Genomic DNA, 25141 nt, shown 5'->3' with positions numbered 1-25141 from the left:
AGTCCCGTCCTTCCTCATGGTACTCCAAAAATCTCATGACTCGTCTACAGTGCATGAATTTCATGCCAAGACGAGGTATCCAACTAGGTGTTGCAGTATTCCTATGAAGTAAACAAGCACCAATGTTTATTTTTTATTTTTCAAGCAACAATGTTTCAGAGGGGAAAACGGCCAAACTAAAATATCAAAACAAACATGTGCTATTATGTAGAACAAATATGAGAGTTTGCTTGTTTGTTCAGATCGGCATTGCTCTTGTTTTTCATCCATAATTCTGACCTCTAATGTGGTATTGAATCAGGCCATCATGTTATTGTGTTGATGTGAGAAGATATTATCAAACAAGGAGTGTATGAGCACATGACATAGTGTGAGAAGAGAAGAGCAAAAGGGGAGTGGAGGAGCACAAGATAAAATGGACCACAAGGGAGGGGGACAAAAGTCATGATGCAGTATCCCACAGGAGACGAGTCAGTCTCTGAGTTTCCTATGGCAAGTTAGAGGAGCCAATCCACACAAATCAGCCGAAGAACAGCTTGAGAGATCTCCATGGGGAAGAAGAGGAAAAAAGATCAATGGAGAGACGACACGAGCTCTTCCGATATCGATCGGCGTAGGTCTTGCCACCGCCAGAATGGGTTAGTAGTTTAGTAGTTCCACGCTCCCTTTTGCGAGATAGGCTATGCTGTCTAGTCTAATTTCCTTTGATTCCTTCACTCTTAGTGAGACAAGCAGGCCAAATGATGGGATGCCACCTCAAGAGGGGCTTTCAGACATCTCCTTGGGTGACACGGTAATCAAATTGATAGACGTCATAGAGGTATCTTATAATCTCTGATTCACCTGAAAACTCTGAGTCTTTTATTTATTTTCCCTACAAAAGAATTGCATGCAGGCTCTTGCTACTTTGGGCTTTTCTTTAGTATAGTTGATAAAACAAGAAATCTGAATAGGTAAAAGGATGTCTCCGGACTCAAATTTCCCTATACTGTACTCACTCTCTCAAAAATGTATGATTATAAACCTTGACGTCTTTTCATAGGTTAAATTGAGCATGGAGGAAAAATTTAAAAGAAAATTTCAAAAGCTCAAGGAAAAGAGGAAAAAAGACAAGAACAAGCATGAGGAAGATCTAAGAGTACTCAAGGAAGACCTCAGAAAACTCAAGGAAGATCACGAAGAGCTCAAATTACAAATCCAAGAGATGCGAAAAGAAGAGTGTGCTGAAGTAAATCATTACAAGTCATCCCAATCTCAAAGGTGAGGAGTTTCTTTAGCTATGACTGGAACTTGAAAAAAAAAAGATTACTCTCTTGGAAAAGTGACTGTTCGGAACTCAGGATGTCCACCCTGCCAGGTAGCTTGTTGAAATTTGGGTTTAATTACGTTGGGCGTTATCATCAGGTGTCAGATTTGTTGATCTTATAACATTGGGCGCTATCATCATAGGTGTCAGATGGTATACAAGCTTAACGTGGATGGTAAATTGGCCCCATTTATAGAATTGGAATATTGGATCCATTTCAAAATCTGAGAATAGAACTTGCACTAAACTTCCTCCGGCGAAAACATATCTATTTACGGTTCAAGATTTACTGAGTTAAGGTGCTCAAATATCTGGACAAGTCATACCACCTACCATACATGTTGATATCGTAGTAGTTTCGATGCTTTATATTATAAGTGATAAAAGCAATTTGAATGTGCACATAGAATTTGTACTCCCTCCATAAAGAAATATAAGAGCATTTAGATCACTAAAGTAGTGATCTAAACGCTTTTATATTTCTTTACAGAGGGCGTACTCTCTTATGTCATAGTACATTTTAGACCAAATTACAGAAGTGTACTAAATTCTGCTCTGCAATTCATGTAAATTCAACAATCGTTCATACTGTACAATCTAGGGTCTAGTACAGAATATCTAGACAACAGAGTATAATTTGAAATTTTGAACCAATTTATTTTTGTTTGTGTTCATGTTCTTTCTCAATCAATATCTCATTTTAGGAGCTTCTTCAGTCTAATTATCTTACGACGTAGGCTAAACTGCTACAATAGTGCACTACCACTAACTGTAGGAAGCATGCTGTGTCAGAAGTGAAAGAGGCATCTAAATAATGAGTGCTGCCAATAAGATGGGTCTAAGCAGTGGCGGTGCCAGAAATGTTGTCTTGTGTAGTCAATTTAAAACTGTGTAGTCAAATATATGAATTTATACAATTTGTTTCAATATTTCTGCACCTATATGCTAGTTTTATCAAAAAGTTGGGTAGTCAATTGACTACCCAGCTTGTACGTGGCTTCGCCACTGGGTCTAAGCTACTTTACTACACTTATCTACTTACATATATAGAGAAACCGTAGTTCACAAGATGTGCCGCAACTTATAACCAAGGTTTTTCTTATATAACATAAGATTAAAAACAGTTCACTGTTGCTCTTTTTTCAGAACTTGATGTATCTTCTGTTATGTCCTAATGCAGATCACAACTAAGCCAATCAACAAGATTTCGACTAGTAATTGAAAATAGTGTGGGCAGAACAATTTACAAAAAGGAAACTGTAAAGACTGAGGGTGGTAGAGATCACATAAAAGTTGTCATGTACGATGGTGGCAATCCAATTGCATCTGACCACCATCTTGCTTCAGTAAGAGTTGAGCTAGTTGTCATTGAAGGAGGGTTTGATGAAATGCGAGATTCGTGGTCAAAAGAGGAGTTTGAGAAAAGCATAATAAAACCGCGAAGAACAACGACATTGACAAGTCTAGTGAAAAATTCTACATTTAATCTGATTCGTGGGAGTTGTGACCATAAAGATGCCATTATTATGGATAATTCGCAGCAAAGGGAAGTTAAGCTTGGAGTAAGGATCACAGTGCCTACAGAAACAAGAGTTCTCGAAGGAGTATCAAATCCTTTTAAAGTGCAGGAAGGCAAGACGAAAAGTAATGGTCATTTCTTTGAATATTCTACCAGTTACTTTAATCTCAGTATTAAAACATTATTGACATTTTTCCTAGATGTGATATGTTACATAATCTACTCTCAATCTCTCATAAATAGGATCATGTTTGATACCACAATTTCCTTTTGTTTTGTTGCTTTATTGTCTAAAAGGATCACAGCTCTGATTTCCTTCTATCATTTGTCTTCCTTTATCTTATTTAAACTGGTTCAAGGGCAAATTATTTTCTTTTCAGAGCCAGCACCAAAGAAAACGGGTAAAAAAACTTCTCCAGTTCCAACGCGAAACTTGGTACAGACGACCAGCACCACGCAACACAACATGGTAAAGGCTACAAATTCTTGTTTACCCCCGCCCCCCACCCTGCGCAAGAAGTTTATTTCCGAAAAGAGTTAGTCCAGAGATGACCAACATGGTCTTCCACCACCTCTCTCTCATTCAAGGCCTCCATTACCACCAAATGAGTAAAAGTAAATGATTGCAGATGATAAGCATCCACTATTGTTTGCCATCATTCTGTATGTGATATGTATCCTCATGTGTAAAAACCACGTTTGGTATTGTAATTCCCATTTTATTTAGTTTATTCCCTCGAAATTTCCCAGACCGTGGGAAGCATTCAGGATTTCCGGCTGATGTTACTGCAGATGATAATGGACTGAGTTATCCACCAGCTACCATGCCACCTGTTCAGGGAAATGGTGAAGCCTTCTGCCTCGGCCTCCCTTTATCTTGTTTACATTAGTTCATGTGCCAAACTGCCAATGGTTTCTTTTCACATTCAGGGCAAGCCCTAAACGGCAACAGTCAGCAATCTTCTCAGCAATTTCCAACGCCAATCTTGTGGCAGCCAACCAGCAACCACTCAATGCAACATGGTAAATGGCTATATGTTTTTGTTTATGTCTCTGTTTCCCCCCAAAGTAAATGAATATGACTGGTTTTGTCTTTTGTGCCAAACAGGCGAAGGATGTAGTCTGCCACCACCTAGCATGCCGAATCCATTGCCAGTAGCAGGTAATAGTTAGTGCTTGAAGCCTCCTCTACCACCAAATAAATGATGATTGCAGATGATAATACTTAGTATTCAGTTCCAGGATATTATCCACCTTTACCTGCTTTTGGACAGGACCACTGCACTAGTTTACCTAATGCAAGTTCTCAACTTGAATTTCGGAACTTCCCAGCGTACATGCCGTTTAATGATATTCCCCAGGTAACTATGATATGCATTGAGGCGTTACTATTCTGTACAATAAGACCAGGGGTTTATAATCTAACAACAGCGTACAGTATATATTAGAGACCACTTGTTACAGTACGTAATGCGCCTAATGGACTCGTTAGTCTTAGGGTTAATTAGAGATAAGGGTCGCTTGCTTAGGGGTCAAGTAAGCCTTGCTTGAAAGTCAAGTAAACCTCTCTATATAAAGAGAGGAGATGTATCAATCTAAACAAGCAAGAATTAAGAAGGAAATCCCTTCCCTCTTGCCTGGCCGTCCCGGCCGGCCCTCTCGCGCCCTCCTTCTAGTAGCGACATAACAATTTGGTATCAGGTGGCTCAATTCCGATCATGTCTTTGCCGCCGCCCACCCCGTCGCTTCCGCTGCCGACCATCACCACCGCGCCGCTGGCCATCTACACCGCGTAGCTGCCCTCCCCATCCGCGCCGCTGGTCGCATCCTCCGGCGCCCTCCACCGCACCACCAGCCGCCGCCTACACCCCGGAGGAGATCACCGGGGTCCTCAACGACCTCGTCACAGCCGTCCAGGGGATCCGGCTGTACCTGGCCAGCCCCTACGGGCCGCCGCCGCCCTTGCCGCCGACCACCGCCACCGGGCCGCCGGCCCTACCGTGGTACTCGCCGCATCCAGGGTCCTCCGCGGCGTTCGCTGGGACGCTGCAGCCTCAGCTGCAGCTGCCGCCGCCGCCCGCCGCCACCCCGCAGTGGTCGCGGTGGCCGGCGTCGGCTCCCGCCGCGCCTCCAGCGCCCATCGCCGCCCCCGCGCCGTCGTGGCTGCCGGGGCAGCCGCCGCATCAGGCGGCCTTCGCTGCGCTCGCCGGGCCACTGCAGCAGCCGCTGCAGCTGCCATTCATCGCCACCACCTCCCAGCCCTGGCTGCAGTGGGAGCTGCCGCTCCTGGCGCCCTCCGCCGCGCCCGGCGCTCCGCCGCAGCAACCGCTGCAGCTGCAGCAGCCACCGCCGGTCAGCTCCGGCCCCGCATCGACCACGCCGGCGGGAGTCCCGCTCCACCAAGTCCAGCCGTCGCCGTCACCGCTTCCGTCTTGGATCGCTACCCGCCACGTGTCGGCGGATGTGAGGCTGCAGGCTGCTGCGCGCGGCCTCCTAGCGCGTCGGCGTGTGCAGGAGATGTGTGGTCTGCAGTTGCCGCTCCTCCAAGTTGCCCTTCGCTGTGCAAAGGACCTCGATCTCATCCGCTGCGTCGGGGATCTTGGGCATGCGGTTTCCCCCACAGGCGGCGGGCATGTTGTTTTCCCCGCGAGCAGCGACCTCAAAGTCTGCGACATCGGCGGTTGGGGGGGCGCACCCCTCCTCATCATTCTCCATCGCAGGCCCTCCACTCTTCCTTGTGCGGTGCAGACTAACAGCCGTCCGGCAGGGAGAAGGCATGGTGTCACCGACATGAGCGCACCGCGTAGCACCGCTGCATTCTGCCACCGGCCGCCGCGAGGGCGCCTCTGCTGGTCACTTTTGCGACCACTTCCAGGTGGCCATACACATGCACTCCTTTTTTCCATGTGGTGTCCATGGGATCCAGGTGGCTGTACACGTGCACATCCGACGTGCGGATGGTGTCCACTTTTTGTTAAGGGGTCCAAAATAAAGTGGCCCAGTCCATTTCAGGTTGAGAATAATAAAACAAGCCGAGATGTAAAAGGCTTATTTTTAGGCGTTAAGTTTGTGTTGCGTCGAGTCATGGTTATAAGTTGGTTAGGCTGCAGTGCCAGGACAAGCTGCATGTCCAGGTGGGGTGTAGTGTTAGAGTACGTAATGGGCCTGTTAGTCTTAGGGTTAATTAGAGATAAGGGTCGCTTGCTTAGGGGTCAAGTAAGCCTTGCTTGGGAGTCAAGTAAACCTCTCTATATAAAGAGGAGATGTATCAATCTAATTAAGCAAGAATTAAGAAGGAAATCCCTTCCCTCTTGCCTGGCCATGGGCAAAAGGCCCCCGGCCGGCCCTCTCACGCCCTCCTTCTAGCAGCGCCATAACACCACTCCAATTGCCATCGTTTCCGTATACATAGAGGGTGTGTTATCCAAAGGAGCAACAGACCATTCCGCCCAAACTTTTCTACACTGTGTTATGGTGTTATCAAACACATGAAAGACTACCACTCTGAAAATAACGCTCTGGCCCCGCGTCGCTCTTCCTGGCCGGTACAGGCCGCGGCGCTGTTCCCCCGCCTAACCTCCCCTGCTCCTGTCTTTCCCTCCCGCCGGAGGACGCCGCCGGCGAAGCTAGTGCGGCTGACGGCGGCGGCGGGAACCCTGCTTATTGTTGTTCTTTACGGGATTGAAGACCCAATGAGATCGAATCGATCTAGGCAGCAAATCAATCATGCTGCATGTGTGCTTGGTTGAGGGCTTGCTTTGCACATATGAGCGAGTTCTCATCGATGGCCCCGGCTTTGGGCGGTGCTCCTTGGCTATTGGTGGCTGCCAAGTCAGCTGGTGGTCTGCCAGGTGCTTGTCTGCAGAGGACGACTAGACCTCTCTATCTGTTTCGCGTCTAGATCTGGCGTCGCTAGACGAGGCACGATGGCGGCCGCCGTTGCTCCGGTTTCTTTGAAGTTGGCTTGATCTGGCCACACACCCATGGATCCGGTGTGTGGTCGGCCAGATTCGACAGACCCCACGGTGGTTCTATCCCCCGGGCCAGTCCTGGCTTCGGCTGCTTGCTCCAAGAAACGCCGATCTGTGCTGCCGACTGGCCCCTTCTGGTCATGGAGTGGGTGCCCTGGTTGGGATGCATCGTTGTCGCCTGATGTGTGGCTGCTACGCCTAGATTCGCCGCGTCGCTGCCTACTGGGCCCAACCGATGGCTGGGTCATCTCGTCCCAGCAACGGCCTCACTGTGGATTGCGGTGGCCACCGAAAGGTCTTCGTGGGGGTTTCTCACTTCAGATCCGATGGTTACTTCAATGTTGAGATGCAAACTCTGGCGACGACTTGATGCAGAAGGGGTGACGGCGGCAGTCACACATCAAATGTAGCTGTTGTGATTGTGAAAAAGTGGTGGCAACACACATGATTGACTTGATGGTGGTGCTACTCCAGCACCTAGTCTCGAGATCTGGGGTGAAAGCCTAGGTGACCCAAGTTGGATATGCCTGACAATGGTGACGTTTTTACGCCATTACCTTGTTGAAGGCATTGCTCGGATATGCTCGAACTTGTTTTTCAGGGTGAAAATCTAGATTCTGACCCTGAGTGGTTGGCTCCAGTGGTAGCGGCGATTGAACGCCGCTCCCTTCTTGAAGGCGTTACTCTTGAAGAACCTTGTCATTCGTGTGGTGTCATGACATGGTTGGTGCGGATATGGTCATTGATGTAGTTTGCCGATTGTGGATCTGATCGCTCTGGTTTTTCCCTCGCAATGCATAGCTTCGGTCTTATATGACTTTGCTATTTGTTAGTGTGTTCTTGTGTGCGTGTGTTGTTGTTTACTGTATGCATCCTAGCTATGATGTAGTCGCATCTGCTCATTGTGTTTGTATTCTCTTGATCTTCATTTTGAGCCAATAAAATTCACCCTTTGTCGAAAATCAAACACATGAAATGGTTTTGAATTTTTTGTTTGTTTGGGTACATTACCATTTGTCTAAGTGCTGGTTAGCCGTTCTACCTGTCGTGGGTATTAGAATGATTATATCAAATGCAATTACTTAGAGAGCAATAGCCCATATAAAAATTTGACATGTCAGTGTATTACATAAGTGGTTTCCTTGAACATAGGATCTTGTAAATTCTCTTTTGACATCTTTTGTTTACTTTATTCAGGGGAATTCCATTCTTGGATGGGAAGAATTTGTTGAAGATGTAAGTCATTCAAATGTCCGGCCACCAGTTGAAGAGCATTGTAAGTTCAACTCAAATAGTCATTCTCATAGCATATCATCGTAATTTTGGACTTGTCTGCTTGCCGAGTAAAAAGTAATTAATCATAACATTGGTATGTCTGTTTGTTTATATTTCTTAATTTGCATATGAATAAGTTTACCTTATATTTTACTCGGTTCCTAAATTTTGTTAGAACCAAATTGCAATGAATCAAATGACTTGTGCCAAGCTAAACCCTGACTATCTTGTGTAACTTTTTTGTAGATGTAGATGCGTCATTTAGATGTAATCAAGTGCTACTTCAATGGGATGAGCCTCATATGGAGGTCAAGAAACGTTGGAACTTTCTTGATCAGCTCATGCCGCTGTATAGCACACAATCAGGGTTTTATAAAGAAGATTTCCCCAGTACGAGCCTCATGGATAAAACCCATAAGTTACTGGCCAGTATTTCATCAGACGATTCTGTTTGGAAGATAATTACCAGTGTTACGAGTCGAGCCACACAAACTCCTCAGAGGAGAGGTGTTCTCATTCGGCCCATTGAGCCATATGATTCAGATGATGGGTGCGTTCGCTAATCCAAGGCTTTCTCTCTTTATTTAAGAAGTTTTCATTACTTCTGTTGGAAACAAGATCACATTGGCCGGTGGTCAATCATGAGTTCATGACAACCATCTTACTAACTTTTATTCATGTACCTAACATTTTCAGGCCACCAATTAAGAAGCAAAGGACCAAATATCAATTGCGATTTGTCAATACGGTGTGCAATGACTACTTCACACGGGAGAATATCAAATCAGAGGATGGAAATCTCTTAAAGGTGGCTTTGTATGATGAGAACAATCTGGTTGTCACATCTGGTCCGCTGTCTGCAGCTTTTGTGGAGATCGTACTACTTCATGGTGATTTCAATGCTGAAGGTCAAGATTATTGGACATCAGAGGAGTTTAGTGACTGCCTAGTGCATCCACAATCTGTAAAAGAACCACCAGCCTTGGGAGGTGATCGTGTCTTGACACTGACTGATGGAGAAGCAGACCTTGGTAATGTCTATTTCCGAACTTCCTCCTTCCATGCTAGAACTGAAAAGTTCAAGATGGGTGTTGAGATTAAAAATGTAAGAGAAGAGTGTGTTCAAGAAGGAATCACTAGCCCTTTTTTTGTGAGAGTTCGCCAAGGGGAAGGTACAATTTTTTTATTAATCTTGTGCATTCATGACTTTTCATGCAATTTCAGTAGGGTATTCACCACAAAAAAATTATAGTAAAATATTGCAGTCCTTACTATTTTTTTCGATCATGTTTCCTGAGAAAGAGTAAATAATAGATTGGGGTAATCTCTGCAGACCACTAGTATTCAAGTTAATGTATTACAACTTTTTATAAATTATGTTTATTTGAAACTCTTCAAGTCTTAAGTGATTGGAACTACTGCGAACATGACATTGTGGTTTATTAGCATTTCAAATCTAAAAATATTTACAGTAATTGAGGAATTGATTGACCAATGAGAGTTCCTTATGCGTCTTTTCTCTCTTTAGCTTCAATTTTTGGTGAATTGAGCATGGCCAAGTCCGCCCAGTGTCAGATGTACTTGTATTGGAGGCTTGCCAATTATTAATTAAATATAGCCTCAAACCAGTTGCACCCTATTTTGTATTATATGTACATCTAGTGTTCCAAAATTTCATGTAGTTGCATGTATCTCCAGTTGACATACCATTATTTATCTACACTTCTATAGAATCAATTGGCCAATGGATCACATCCCTCAAAGCATCGCTCAGAGTGAGCAAACAAGTCCCCCCGCTGGAGTGCGATGCTAGGAAATACGTCGACGCATTAGCAGTAATGACTTTTATATCCCCTTGTCCCACAATATATACGTTTCTCATAAGCATTTTACATTAAGATGGTATTTCTGTACTCACTTTCTCTATAATGTATGGTTATAAACTGTGTCATCTTTTCATAGGTTAAAATGAGCACGGAGGAAAAATTCAAAACTGGAAAGCTTAAGGTAAAAAGGGAAAAAGATAAGAACAAATATGAGGAAGATCTCAGAATACTCATGGAAGACCACCAAGAGTTCACATTAAAAACCGAAGATATGCGAAAGGAAGGGCGTGCTGAGTTAAATCATTACATTCTATCTCCACCTCAGAGGTGAGGCGTCTCTTTATCTATGATTGGACGAGGATGCTTGGAAGATAATTGTAAAGCAAGGACTGGAACTTTTTTTTTTAAATTACTCCTGGAAAAGTGTTTGGAACCTGGGTGTGCACCATTCCACGTAGCCAACACTGTTGGAGTGTGGATTATATTATTTTAGAAAAGAAGGATTATCCCCGGCCTCTGCATCAGAATGATGCATGCAGCCATATTATTAAAAAACATTCTCAAGTACATGGTTTGGAGATGGTATACAAGCTTAATGTGGATATTAAATGGGCCCCATCTATAGAACTGGAAGATTGGATCCATTTCAAAATCTAAGAATAAAACCTGCACTAAACTTCCTCTGGCGAAAACATCTGTTTACGATTCAAGATTTACGTAAGGTGCTAAAACATCTGGACACTTCATAATACCTAGATGTTGATATAGTAGTACTTTCGATGCTTTATTATAAGTGGTACAAACAATCTAAATGAGCACTTAGAATTTGTACTTTCTTACGCATACTTTTTGAACCAAATTATACTAGTGTATTAAGTTCTGTTTTGTAATTCGTGGAAATCCAACAGCCGTTCATACTTACAACTGAGGTCTAGTAGTGAATATATGTAGACAACAGCACATAGTTTGAAATTTTGAACCAAATTCTTCTGTTTGTGTCCTTGTTCTTTCTCAATCAATTCTCATTTTAGGAGCTTCTTCAGTTTAAGTATCTTATGACAGTCTAAACTGCTACAATAGTGCCACTTCCCACTCACTTCAGGAAGCAGGACGTGTCAGAAGTGAAATAGAGTCATCCAAATAATGAGTGTTGCATGTAAGATGGGTCTAAGCTATTGACTGCACTTATCTACTTGCATATAAAGAGAAAACGTAGCTCACAAGATGAGCCACAAGCCCACAAATTTATAACTAAGGTTTTTCTTACGTGGCTTATAACATCAGAACAATTCACCATTGTTGTTCTTTCAGTATTTAACGTATCTTCTGTTATGTGCTGGTGCAGATCAATGGTTATCCAATCAACAAGATTTCGTCTAGTAATTGAAAATAGTGTGAGCAGAACAATTTACAAAAATAGTACTGTAAAGACCGAGGATGGCGGAGATCACATAAAAGTTGTCATGTACGATGGTGGCAAGCCAATTGCATTTGACCACCCTCTTGCTTCAATAACAGTTGACCTAGTTATCATTGAAGGAGGGTTCGATGAAAAGCGAGATTCGTGGTCTAAAGAGGAGTTTGAGGAAAGCATAATAGAACCAAGAAAAGGAATCAAAAGGCTAGTGAAAAATGGTACATTTGATTTGATTGATGGGAGGTGTGATCATCATGGTGCCATTATTATGGACAATTCACTACGAATGGAAGTTAAACTTGGAGTAAGGATCGCAGTGCATACAGACATAAGAGTTATTGAAGGGGTATCAAATCCTTTCAAAATGAAGGAAGTCCGGACAAGAGGTAATGATCGTTTCTTTGAATATTCTATCAGTTATTTCATCTCAGTACTAAAACATGATATACCTTTTCTAAATGTGAAATGTTACATAATATACTCATAAATAGGAGCATGCTTGCTAGTACAATTTCCTAACTCCCTTTGTCACTTATTGAGAGAGCAGATTAGTCCCGTGTTCGATTGGTTCTCTCTCCTTTCCCAGTGCAGATCTTGTGGTTTCTATGGTTGATTGCTTGCTTGCAATGATATCGTTGTGGTCGAGTGGGGAAAGACGAGCGTGTAGTTTAGTCTTTTAGTGTTAGTGAGGTGGAGTCTGATCTGTACTGGGAATCCATTTCTAATTGATTAGTTATTCAGCAAAAGATGTCAATGTTATGGCTGATTCGAGGTATGTTGAACATAGTGTGGCTAGGAATGTAGAATTTGGAAGTACTATTTGGAAATCACGTATGCCTTTGTGCTCTAAGAATATGCAAGTAATTTTCTTGAAATCTTGTCTCTTGGTATATTGCATAGCTTCAGGGTCCTTGTGCTAGGAGTTTAGTATGCACACTCTTCAGAATGTCTGAGGGCATTCAAGATGCTCAATTTGCTGATGATGCATTGAGGCACATTAGATATCTATAAGTGATGAAGTTGTAGAGTCACTTTGTGGTTGTTTCCTTGATGACTGATGTGTAGTAGCTTGAAATGTGCCCGGTGAGTGGTACGGTGCTGATGGTTAGTGATGTGAACTTAGATCGTCCCAGTGGTCAATTTGATTGCCATTTAGTTTTGTTGATGAAAATGAAAACCTTAATATGTAATCAATGTCTACATATTTGCATTACCAAAACAAAGTAAATGCATTCCTGGTGTTTTGATAGATGTGTGTTTGTTTCGGTGCAGTAACTCTGTGCATTCAATTTATTCGGTTTACATGGTTCGGTTTATACGGGTTTTTGGTTTGTATAGTATTAATACTTCAGTAAATACGGTAAATTAAGATACGCTTCGGTTTACGTACATACCTAATTATTTTGGTATGGTTTTGGTATATACTATAATAACCAAAGTTGACGTGAATTTGAAAATGACATAATAATAATTTACAAATTTATGACTCAAAACTCATAATTTTTTATACAAATAGTATATAACTATATATGCATGCATGGATTCATGCCTTGATGGTTATGGTCGTGCTTAGCATTTTTTAAGCGAAAAAACGACTATGTTACAAGAAAAATGGATGTGCTTAGCAGGGAATCTGGCTACTGTACAAGAAAAATGACTACTTGTATGGTCGTTTCGCCTCAAGAAATAAAATATATTTTTTACTTCGGTTTATTCAGTTAACCTTTCAGTTTTTGGTATACTAAATACCATTACTATCAGCAAGTATAGCCAAAATGATACAATTTCATATTAGCAATCTTGTCTGAACACACCTGATCTTTTGTCTATTTCAGTACATGGAAAGAGTACTATTCCATACAAGGACGACGCGGTACATCGACTGAAGAAAATTGCCCTGAAGGGAAAACATTGGAACAATCTTGAGGATCAATATATTACCAAAGTGAAGCACTTGTTGCGCCATTATCACAAAGATAAATTTGGTCTCCAAAAGGTTATAATCATATTTCTGCAGTCTTCAATGTTTCAAATTACCTGCAGTAGATATTAGTTATTAGTTAAACATTGTCCTGGACCGAAATAAGACATGCAGCATCTAGGACTTATTTGGACATGCACTGCTTTAATAGGTACTATAATATCTGATAGCATTTCATTAATTGATAAGATAACTCTTAATTTATGGCAATTAGCTTGTTGACATGAAGAAAGAGGATTGGAATACCATGATTAATCATGCCACCATGTGTGTTCCTGGGGATGAGATCTATTCCTACTGTGTTCAAGAGGATAACTGTGAAATCCTATTCAATGATTTCTATGATCTTGTCGGTAAGATCACTGATGACTATGTTCCGTACAGTGTCAATGACGTCGATCAGTTTCCGCAGGTATTATATTGTATACTGTTCCACTCTATCACAGTTAGGCAGTTGATACTCACTAATTAAAATAATAGTGCTGGCAATGACCTTCATATATTCTGTTACAGCTTAAAGTGAACAACTGGAAAAAGTCTGCGTATAAGAAGTTTGACGAGAGGGAGAACTCAGGGCTCTTTGGTCTTACTCCTGATTACTTCATGAACAATGGCCGCCCAGTCCGTGCAGCGCCCCTGAACAATGACGCAGGTCCTACTGTACAAGCATCTACATGGCAATATCCTAATGACAGGGCTGCACAACACGGTGAATTTTAATATTTTGTTCCGTTGCTGATCTTTATCGAACTACTTGTTTCTCTAAATTCAACTTGCTGACAGTTCAAAGAAAAACTCGATTTGTTGCAGAACGGTATGGAAAGTTCATACCATACCTAAACCAGAAACCATAAAAATCGTAAAATTGGTTCGGTTCGGTTTATTTTTGGTTTGGTTTTTAAAATGCAGAGTGTGAGCGTGCACGATGATAGATTTGTATTGTGATTTATCTCCAATCTGCTCTTGGTATTTACACAGAATAATCTGTAGTGGTCAATAGGAACAAAATGGATAATCAATCTGGTGGAGAATAAATTGGTATCCTAGTTTCTGTTTGCATGTGCTCATCAATGAAACTCAAATATTTCCCTTGTGTTCTCAGGCCTTAATAGAAGTGCAGTCTGCCAATACACAGATGCCTGGAGTCCGGCTTCTAAAAATACCAATCAAAATAATGTGATTCCTCCAACGACGACAGCAGATGGGAATGGGATGCTTGGGTCACTGACAATGGGGACAAGCAGCACCAGCGACATGAAGAAGAGCATGATGGAGGACGTTGCCAATGGTCTCTTCAATTGAAGGTCCTGATGGGAAGAAGATCAATGGCTTCCTATACTTTATGCATCAACCATTTTCAGGGTGTGCGTGAATGCGTCCGATCATACGGGGTCTCATTTTTCTACAAATTGAGAGAACTGGAGCTGAATGGCGTTATTATGTTTTTGTTTGAACTGTTACGTTCTTGACAAACTGTCAGATGATAAGGTCGTTGCAGATTTTTTAAATCTGCTTTTTCCAAAGAAACCTGACCCTTAGGACCATCGCTCGATTATAAAGTTTACCAGCAGACATGTTGGTTCTTTCCCTAGAGCTGGCCTTTATTTACCGGCAGACTTGTAACTAGAATAATATGCATGAAAATCAGGGAGCGCATCGCCGTTGCATCCTGTAGAGTGAGCAACAGCAAGTAGCACGCAAAGAAAGCAGAGCATGAAAGAATTATGCAGAATCATCAAGCATGTAACCAGGGGTGATTACTGTCCCGGCAACTAGGGCACGTGCCCAGGCTCAACGGCGGCGCGAACTAAAGCTCTGATGAACTCCGGCGACGAGCTTCTCAATTATTTTCTGGTATCCATCAATGTACAGGTTTGCCCAGAAAAAAGATGGAAAAATCAATGTACAGTTCATTTCCTTAGCATGTTAGCGGTGCTTCTCAATTTGATATTAGAAAAAAAAGAGGCTTTGCTCCTCAATTTCAAATCAAAATGCCCTTATATTAAATCAAAAATAAAATAAAAATCAGAACACCAGTCCTTTGGTTTTCATTTACACCAACAAATGTTCATATGGTGATGCGTTGTAGCAATATTTCTTCTAGTTCAAATATAACCCATGTTTGTGGTTTTGAACATCATTGCGTAGGAGTATATTGCACATAGAGTGAAGTGTACTGTTGGTCCCTGAACTATTTCAGGGGTATCGCCTTGGTTCTCGAACTATGAAAGAAAGAAAAATAAAGTGTATCTTTTTTTCAGCAGAAGAAGAAAGTGTATTTTTTTTAGGCAAAGAATATTTTTTTTTTGAGACATAGGCAAAGAAGAAAGTGTATCTACTAAAGTAAAGCTGCACCTGTTTGGGCTTGGGGCCCAACAGACCATTTGCTCGCATACGGACCAGGAGCCCAACCAAGGCCGCCGGCAGCGCAGCCTAAATAATTGGACGGGCGCTAGGGTTCTACCCTCTCATCTTTCCGCCCTCCTCGCGCCGCCGCCCCCGTCGTTGGAGCAGAAGCCGCTTGCGCCGCCGCCTCCGTCGTCGTAGCAGAAGCAGGGATCCCCATCACCAACAGCCCAAGAAATTAAGGTTCCTATCCCCTCCCTCCCTACCCTAGGCCTCTTCACGCGTGGCTCTACGGATCTGTGAGCTTTCTTTGGTAGTATAGTTCCCGACATGGCTAGTTTGTGGCGTATTGATGATTCTGAGAGATGCTTGCTTCATCTTCCAATTTTAATGCCTAGTTGTGTGCCGATATTGGTAGCTACTCTTCAGATCTCAAGTAAGCCTCCGGGTTCTTACTTGCAAAATCCTTGATACATATCCTTGTTCTTGCCCAAGATTTGTGTAGAGGAGGAATTTGGTGGACCTTATTGTGTGCAAAACAACATAGTTTAGTTGGAGCCATATTTGGGCCTTACTGGTTCTTGCTGAACATTTGTTCTACTTTCTAATGGTATAAATTTTTGTGGTGTATGATGTGTGGTACTATTATGTTGGTAAAATAGAGAACCTAGATTTACACGCAGGGTCTATAAACCGGAAAGGAGGGAGTATATGACAGCCCATTTACTTGCAAAACAGGGGCGGTTAATTCTAGTTTTATTTTGGTCTACATTCACGGACATTTGCGTGCTCTCCTGTATGATCTCAAGTGCAATGGAAGTGTACGCTAGCTGTTCTGGCGGTGCTTCTGCTTTGCCTAGAACAGTGCATCAGTTCGTCGTTTCTGATGGTGCTCCTTCTTTGCCTATTTGAAAATGATATGTTTCTGAAACTTAACTTACATCTAAACAGACGGAAACTCTGCAGTGTTTCTGTTTCTGAAACTTAACTTGCATCTAAACAGAGGCAACTCTGCAGTGTTTCTGTTTCTGAATTTAACTTGCATCTAAACAGAGGCAACTCTGCAGTGTTCCTGAATCACATTTCAATTATTTCTTGTGCGCGTCCAGCTGGCTCAGAGCACCATCTAGCAGAGCCTTCTTCTCACTGTTGCTGATCACTTCCCTTGAATGTTTAAGCTCAGTGGTGGCTGCAGTCAGCTCATTCTTCAGGTTCCTGATCTTCAACGTACCCCTGGCCCTCTCAGGGTCCCTGATCTTCTCCTTGATCAGATGCAGGTCCTAGTGGTCAGACTGAACTCCTGATGGTGCTAGAGCGCTGGAGAATTGTTGTGGTAACGATGGAGCGGACGGTTCTTGAACTGCCTCCCAGAACTAGTAGCATTTTCTGCAAACAAGTAGCCGTTTAGTCCAAAGTGTGGAAATAACTGTGGAAGCAGGAAACAAGTCACTCCCTGTGAGTGTTAATAACTGTCCTTCGTTCGAATTCGGTGTTTGGACCAGTAGATTTATCTGTTCTTTTACAGCGGTTTCAGACCAATAATTTCTCTGGTTTCTGTTTTTGATGCAGTGTTTCTGCTTTGGGCCCACAGTAGTCATGTTCCAAATAGTAAGGAACAGTTGTGTGCTCTCTTGTATGTATGATCTATCTCAACTGCAATGGAGTTGTACACTAGCTGTTCTGGTGCTTTGCCTAGAACAGTCGATTAGTTATTTCTTTCTGATGGTTTTTTCCTAATGCAATCCCTTGCGATGGTTTGTGCAGCATGGATACGCAGGTGAAGCTCGCAGTGGTGGTCAAGGTGATGGGCCGCACCGGGTCCAGGGGTCAGGTGACCCAGGTGAGAGTCAAGTTCCTGGATGACCAGAACCGTCTCATCATGAGGAACGTCAAGGGGCCTGTCCGGGAGGGCGACATCCTCACCCTGCTTGAGTCTGAGCGGGAGGCCAGGAGGCTGCGCTAAGCACTTTCTTTTCACCTGACTGTCTTCGGAATTGCTCATGAAATGATGTGCTGTTGCCTTCTTACTCTACCGCTTTCATCTTTTGTCTTGGCTATGGAGATGTAATGAGTTTCCTTCTGTTGCCTACATTAAAGTGCACTTGATGTTATTGTTGCGCACCTCTGGGTAATGTGAATCGACTATATTGGATCCCATGATTTGAGTGCTGGTGGTCTAAATCTGATCACTTCTACTTGTTAAATCATCTGTGCTTATAAGCACTCATATGAGATTCCACTAGAACTATGATTAGTGATTTGGTGTGCTGATGGACATGACACTTAATTCCTCTTTACGGCAGATTCTTTGATCTTGGACCTGAATCCTGGCGGTGAGGTCTTAGCGTTTGCTCTTTATAATACCAACAACAACCACAACTTCCACCTCAACAAGTGGTTTTTGGACAACACGATTGTCACCCGTGGTTTTGTATGTGTCCATGAATGCACTTAAATGATCCATGCCTGTTGAGGTCAAAGGGTTGTTGCAAGAATTCCTATTGGGCTTGCCAACTGCCGCTACCATTCTCGAGAAGGTAGTTGGTACTTCCTCCTCGAGCATGGATGTTGACTCCGCCAAGGATGCGACTAGTGGCATGGGGTCCAACCCTTCCCATGGGAAAGTTGGATCGGGCGTCCATTCCGCGTTTGCCCCTCCTCGGGTCTATGGCGGTCTGATTCCCTCGCCTCACATAAACAACCTTGGCCCTCCTCCTAAGCTTGATTTGACCAACTTAGCTAATTGGGTTCGAATTAAGTATCATTTGAACAGTTCATTGAACAAGGATCATTGAAGAAGGATATCATTGAACACAACTTTGGAGGATCATTGAAGAAGGATATCATTCATGCATATGATCCAAGAAACTTGTCACCAAGAAAAGAAGTGAACAAGCAACTCAATGCATCCGCCTTATTCATTCTCCATGCTTCCTTGCCACCCGTAGGCTCTTGCAAAAGATGCATGGAAGCATATTAGTTCTATGTACCAGGGAAGCTCAATGATTTTTGCTGGAATTTTCCGAATGAACTTTTGAATGGGGTATTTTTATTAGTTTTAAGAAAACGACCAATATCACAGCCACCCATCCCCTAGACTATCAATATAAACCAACTCCACCCCCAGCCAGTCCAGCCAGAACACTACTTACCCTAGTCCCCCACAACCTACAACAAACCTAGAAGGATGGATCCTAGTCTAGGAGAGGTCGCTGATGAAGAGGAGGAGGCAACCCTGGTGAGGACGCCCAGGCTGTCGGGCAGAGGCAACCGCCGCAGAGGTCTCATATGGTTCCGGTGCTGATAGGCTACTCACTAGAGTACGGATGTCGTCTCTAACAAGGTCCCAGGATTCTGCACTGAAGAAAAGTATGAGCAGGTTTTTTCCAACGGCTGTAGTTGTACATTCAGTGAAATCATCCATTGGCCAAGGAGGCAAGCTACTCTTTCTCTGCATCCAGCTACCAGGCAGTGCTGGACCAATTCCATGTACCTTTGAGCTTGTCTATGTCAATTATCTCCGAATCAATATTTTGATGTGATCCGGAATAAATCAATGTGTTGTTTGTGCTCAGAAATGGATGAATGGGTTTCTTTGTGATCAGGAATGAATCATTTTTCTCTGAATCAATGTGTGTGATGTATTCTGGATCCATTTGTTGCTTTGTGGTTCCCGAAACTGTGAATCTTTTGGAATGTGTTGTTTATGTGTGAATCTTTTGGTCTTTCTACCCTCGGATGAAGAAAAACTAACAAGGCCAAGTCACAGTTTTCTTACATGACCAAATCTACCAAGATCAGAATTGAATGACACACCTCAGCGTTTTTGCATGCATGACCAAATTAGATTACTTCAGTTCTGAAGCAAATAACATCATGATTCCGAAGCAAATAAGAACATAATTCTCAAGCAAATCACAACATAATTAACAAGACCAAATCACACTAACGAAATTACAGCTTGACCAGATGACACAAATAGCTCAACATAACCACATCAAGTCACTCTAATTCATCACAACATGACAAGACCAAAAGAAAAACAAGTTCTCAGTTTAAACATCTAACAGAGTTCAGCACTGTTGAGGTTGTTGCCTCCAATTCCAGTTCGGGGTTCTGGATGTGAAGGGGCGACACGGAGGTACAGAGAATATTGCAGCGCAGCAAATGCATTACTATGATAAAACAATAAAAAAAACCAGTTACGCCAAGTTCTTTGTAATCATGTTTTCAGAAAAATGAGTAATATTCGTTTTTGATAAAATGTAGTTTCCTACGGAAACTGAATTTTCTTATCCATGTTTTTGTTGGAGGGGCCAAACATGATTTTAGTTTGTTAGACTGTTAGATAGGTTTACGGAAAACTAGTTCAGCTAAACAAGCGTATCCAAACAAGGCTTGGTTGTTAAAACAGCTTGTTGCATGTCTGGCAGCTGGGCCCCACTGGTCAACCTAGATGTTAGATGGACATAAACAACTGTGGTAGCCATTCCCGGCCTCCGAGCTTGCATGCGTTGTGATTAATAAAAATAACAAAGAAACCCAAAATGCAGTCAACACGAGAGCAAATGTATAGTTTCCTCAAAAAAAAAGCAGACGTTTGGATGCCCAGAGATCATGTCTTCTGGCAACACATAACAATTTGGAACAGAAACCACCGCTTTATTGATATTATACAGGTACAAAGCATGTTAAGAGCAACCAAAGTACACCCATGCGCAGGGATTTAGTTTGTGATCTCCCCTGATAAACCTGTACTTAGTGACTGGTCTGCATGCTTGCGCGTTGGTGCCTCAACGTCCGTCACCTGCACTGTACAAATGATGTCTCTTCCCGTCAGTGCCAACCATTAAATAACCTGTCGTTTACCGAGCTGGAATACAGCATGTGTTGCATATCCCAACGAGGGCCGACGCCTACAAATAACGTAAGCATGCGAGGGGGTGGGGGCTATGGCCCCCCTATTCTTCATTTTCTCCCCCTGCTCATTATGTTCTTCTATTCTTCTTTTAGTGAAAACAACAATGAGGCGTAGTGGATGACTCACATAACAAAGCATAGATGGTTAGGCAACAGTCTTGCGAGCAAACTTCTGCTCCAGGGTAGCGGAGAACGTGTGTTGACAGCCTGTTCGCAATGCCGACGAGGAGGAGGAGGGCATAGAGGCCGGGTCCCATCACAACTCTCTGTGACTCCCACTAGATTTCATCCTCCGCAGCTAGCTATATTGTGGGACTCCGACTCAGAGGAACCGGTTTACCTTGTGCTGCCAATCCAGATCATGTCTTCTGACAACAGATAACAATTTGGAACAAAAACAACCACTTTATTGATATTATACAAGTACAAAGGTTTGGGGTTACATAAGAGAGCGAGGCCACATTAAGTGCGGCAAATATGTTCATTGGGTTTTATTTGTGGTACAAGGTGCCAAATTGATGTAGTTCTATAGGATTTCAGGATGGGTGTATCACATCCATTATTCTGATTGCATTCAGCTGTAAAAGTCAAGGCCTATGTTTATTGTGATCAAATGGTGCACATGTAGTGTGTCACTTATCAGCACCTGAGAAGGTGGAGGGTGACGTTTGCAATGGGTAACCCTTAACTAGTGATTTCCTATGTATAGTGATAGATATCCGTCCAATCGCCCGTTCATCGTCCAAGTCAGGCTGGCCCATTAAGAGGCAAATGGGAGTGATTAGCGGGTTCGACGTTGAATCTTTTAGACGGTTTGGGGCCCATGCCGGTTTTATCGGTTGAATCTTCTAGACGGTTCCTGCCCCTTTTTTTTCATTTCTTTACTGGTTCTCTTTGTGGTTTTGATTTTTTATTTTCTTTGATTTATTTGTCGTTTTTTCTTTTTTTGGTTCTTTTTTGATAAATATTTTAAAAATTCAATTTTTTTTGAAAGATCCAATTTTTTTCGAGAAATTGTTAGAAATTTTTTCTTTTTCAATTTTTTTTAAAATATCCAAATTGTTTGCTTTTCCCACAAATCTTTGGGTTCAAAAAATTGTCCTTGTTTATTTCAAAATATTTAGTTTTTTAAATTACTTGAAATTTCAGTAATAATTTACAATTTAAAAAAAATGGTCATGTTTCATCAAAAAAGTGTTTGAATTTCCAAAAAAGGTTCGGAATTTGCATAATTTTCCTCACAATTTAAAAGTATTTTAGAAAATTAAATTTGTTTTCACACATTTACAGAATTTGTTTGCATACATTTTGTGATTTCATGGACAGGTTTCATATCCATGGACTTTTTTTTGGATCTATGAACATTTTCCAAATTTCCGATTATCTTTTAGTTTTCATGAACATTTTTTGAAATCCGCAAAGAATTTTAGATTTTTTAAGAAATATTTTGAATACATGAACATTTTTTTTTCAAATCCGCGATCAATGTTTGAATTCATGATTTTTTAAAGTTCTCAGAAAAAATAGAATTCGTGAACAATCTTTTGAATTCGTGTGCAATTTTTTAATTTGTGAATATTTGTTTACCAAATTCATGATTTTTAAATAGATGAAAGCGAAACGACTCGAAAAAAGGCTGATGTAAGCTCGCTTGCTGGAGACGCGCGCTCTGGTTTAGGCCCATTAGCACACGAGGCCAATCTTGTGCAAGGCCGCCGATAGCGTATAAATAAGAATTGGACGAGCGCTAGGGTTTTTCCCTGAATTATTTCCTCCCTCTCCGCGCCGCCGCCTCCGTCTGTTGTAGCAGAAGCAGCTTGCGCCGCCGCCTCCGTCGTCTCAGAAGCAGCCGGAGAAAGGTTCCCCTCCCTCCCTCCTTCCCCTACGCCCCCCTCACGCGTGCCTCTACGGATCGGTGATCTTTATCGTTTCGTTTTTGTGCTGGATCGATTTAGTTGCTGTGATTGATTTCGTTGATAGTTTAGTCCCCGATATCTCTAGTCTGGTAGCTACTCTTTGGATCTCAAGTAAGCCCCGGGTTCTTACTTGCGGAGTCGTTGGTACATACTATATGCTGGTGATCCTTGCTGAAGATTTGTATAGAGGAGGAATTGAAACATACTGTCTTTAAATAAAAGATAATATGGTTGGAGCCAGAGCCCTATTTGGACCTTATTGGTTCTTGCTGAATATTTATTTGAAAAACAGGGTCTGTTAATTATAGTTTTATTTTGGTCTGCAATTGCATATACTGGCATTTGTGTGCTCTCCTGTACGATCTCAAGTGTGATGGAATTGTACACTAGCTGTTCCGGTGGTGGCTCTGCTTTGCCTAGAACTGTTAGTGCATTTGAATGGTGCATTAGTTGGTTGTTTCTGATGGTGCTCCTGCTTTGCCTATTGGAAAATGATATGTTTCTGAAACTTAAACTTGCATCTAAACAGAGGCAACTTTGCAGTGCTTCTGTTTCTGAACTTAACTTGCATCTAAACAGAGGAAACTCTGCAGTGTTTCTGAATCACATTTTGGTAAGTAAGATTAAATGAAATGCAGTAACAAATGCACCAAAAGATCCGGCAGGGTCATTGCTGTAGACTGTAGTGGCATGGAAATTGACTCCAAATGGCTTGTTGAAACTTCAAAAACAATACATCAGGCATTAGAGATGCGTGAAAACTTCATGAAAGTTTTAATTTGCATACTAGCTAACAAAAAGGTTTACGCCAACCATAATCATACTGTAGACTGTAGAGTATAACAGCGAAACCATGGACTGAAGAGGCTCAGCCACATAGTGACCTGACTGAGGAGTCATTCCAGTTTCTTGTCTGTGTCCAGCTGGCCCAGAGCACCATCTAGCAGAGCCTTCTTACTGTTGCTGATCACTTCCCTTGATTGTTTATGCTCGGTATTGCCTGCAGTCAGCTCATTCTTCAGCTTCTGTTTTTCATGTATTCTGGCAACACACAGTAGACATGTTCCTGTATTATCTATCTCAAGTGCAATGGAATTGTATGTACACTAGCTGTTCGGCTTGATATTGCATTTGAATGGTAGTTGTTTCTGATGGTTTTTGCCTAATGCAATCAATCCTTTGCGATGGTTTTTGCAGCATGGATACGCAGGTGAAGCTCGCGGTGGTGGTCAAGGTGATGGGCCGCACCGGGTCGAGGGGTCAGGTGACCCAGGTGAGAGTCAAGTTCCTGGATGACCAGAACCGTCTCATCATGAGGAACGTCAAGGGCCCTGTTCGTGAGGGCGACATCCTCACCCTGCTCGAGTCTGAGCGGGAGGCTAGGAGGCTGCGCTAAGAAATTTCTTCCTTTATACCTGTCTGTCTTGGGAAGAAGAATGCTGTACTGTTGCCTTCTTAGTCTACTGCTTTCCTTCTTTGCCTAGCTATGTGGAGGTGTAATGAGTTTTGTTCTGTTGCCTAAATTAAAGTGCACTTGATGTTGTGAGACTTGATCATTTTTGCGCACCTCTTGGTAATGTGAATCGTGAATCGTCTATATTAGATCCTATATGATTTAAAATCATCATGTGCCTGTGGTGGTTTCTGGTTCTTTGCGTGTTATTTTTACCGGAACCAAACTTGTGGGAGGTTTCAGGAGAGTTTGGACATTTTACATGTCTGGCAGCACGGTTATCCTGCAGATGCTGTTTTACCCTCAATTATTTCCGCCCTCCTTGCTACGCCTCTTCGGATATGTGGGCTTTATCGTTTCGATTTTGTGCTGGATTTAGTTGTTGTGATTGATTTCATTGGTAGTATAGTTCCCGACATGCCTAGTTTGTGGCGTATCGATGATTCTGAGAGGCCTGTTTCTTTTTCCAATTTTAGTGCCTAGTTTTGTTGCTGAAGATTTGTATAGAGGAGGAATTGGACCTTATTGTTTGTAATTTAGAGGAGAAATTTGAGTGCTTTAATTGTATAACGTGCTGTTTGAGTTGATCTCAGCTCCCAGCTAGTTTGATACTCGTGTTATCAAGTCTGAACCAGTGAACGTATACAGAGGAAAATGATACGTTTCTGAATCTTAACTTGCATCTAAACAGAGGCACTCTGCAGTGTTTCTGAATCACATTTCAGTAAGTAAAATTAAATGAAATGCAGTAACAAATGCACGAAAATATCCGGCAGGGTCACTTCTGTAAACTGTTGTGGTATTCAAATTTGCACCACACATGGCTTGTTGACAGTTCAAACAACAATACATCAGGCCTTAGAGATGAGTGGAATTTTTATGGAAGTTCTAATTTGCATACTAACTAAGAAAAATGATGTACTGTTGCCTTCTTAGTCTACTGCTTTTGTTCTTTGCCTAGCCATGTGCAGATGTGATGAGTTTTCTTCTGTTGCCTAAACTAAAGTGCACTTGATGTTGTGAGACTTGATCATTGTTGCACACCTCTGGGTAATGTGAATCCACTATATTGGATCCTACTCCCTCCGTCCCAAAATAAGTGTCTCAACTTTATACTACTAACTTATAAAATTGTACTAAGCTTGAGACAGTTATTTTGGGACGGAGGGAGTATGATTTAAAATCATCATGTGCTTGTGGTGGGTTCTGGT

General features: G+C 42.4%; 4 protein-coding genes across 7 annotated transcripts; all 4 read left to right on the top strand.

The window, feature by feature from the left end:
• The first annotated feature begins 361 nt into the window (after positions 1–361).
• LOC123075951 (uncharacterized) lies at positions 362–3661 on the top strand. The gene is made up of 6 exons (XM_044498442.1): positions 362–638; positions 724–820; positions 1043–1260; positions 2487–2950; positions 3206–3294; positions 3576–3661. The coding sequence occupies exons 1-6, from the start codon at positions 550–552 to the stop codon at positions 3630–3632; spliced, it is 1014 nt and encodes a 337-aa protein (XP_044354377.1). The 5' UTR covers positions 362–549; the 3' UTR covers positions 3633–3661.
• Positions 3662–4094: 433 nt separating this feature from the next.
• On the top strand, positions 4095–14723 carry LOC123081011 (uncharacterized). Its single transcript, XM_044503971.1, has 11 exons — positions 4095–4186; positions 7994–8072; positions 8318–8621; positions 8768–9243; positions 9803–9906; positions 10034–10224; positions 11243–11700; positions 13150–13310; positions 13510–13707; positions 13809–14004; positions 14398–14723. The coding sequence occupies exons 1-11, from the start codon at positions 4163–4165 to the stop codon at positions 14595–14597; spliced, it is 2391 nt and encodes a 796-aa protein (XP_044359906.1). The 5' UTR covers positions 4095–4162; the 3' UTR covers positions 14598–14723.
• Positions 14724–15731: 1008 nt separating this feature from the next.
• Positions 15732–17796, top strand: LOC123081012 (40S ribosomal protein S28). Of its 4 annotated transcripts, XM_044503974.1 has the most exons (4): positions 15732–15884; positions 16913–17096; positions 17211–17274; positions 17406–17796. In XM_044503974.1, the coding sequence occupies exon 4, from the start codon at positions 17407–17409 to the stop codon at positions 17602–17604; it is 198 nt and encodes a 65-aa protein (XP_044359909.1). In that variant the 5' UTR covers positions 15732–15884; positions 16913–17096; positions 17211–17274; position 17406; the 3' UTR covers positions 17605–17796. The 4 variants fall into 4 exon arrangements, with proteins under 4 accessions (XP_044359909.1, XP_044359911.1, XP_044359910.1 ...); XM_044503975.1 differs by lacking the exon at positions 16913–17096 and having other exon boundaries at positions 15737–15884; XM_044503976.1 differs by lacking the exons at positions 16913–17096; positions 17211–17274 and having other exon boundaries at positions 15736–15884.
• Positions 17797–22325: 4529 nt separating this feature from the next.
• LOC123081010 (40S ribosomal protein S28) lies at positions 22326–24083 on the top strand. Its single transcript, XM_044503970.1, has 2 exons — positions 22326–22420; positions 23675–24083. Exon 2 carries the CDS (start codon positions 23676–23678, stop codon positions 23871–23873), a length of 198 nt encoding a protein of 65 aa, XP_044359905.1. The 5' UTR covers positions 22326–22420; position 23675; the 3' UTR covers positions 23874–24083.
• The last annotated feature ends 1058 nt before the right edge of the window (positions 24084–25141 follow it).

This window comes from Triticum aestivum, chromosome 3D (genome assembly GCF_018294505.1).
Source record: "Triticum aestivum cultivar Chinese Spring chromosome 3D, IWGSC CS RefSeq v2.1, whole genome shotgun sequence".
Lineage (NCBI taxonomy): Eukaryota > Viridiplantae > Streptophyta > Magnoliopsida > Poales > Poaceae > Triticum > Triticum aestivum.
The sequence above is the reverse complement of the archived record's forward strand: the minus strand, read 5'-3'. Positions and strand labels throughout refer to the sequence as shown.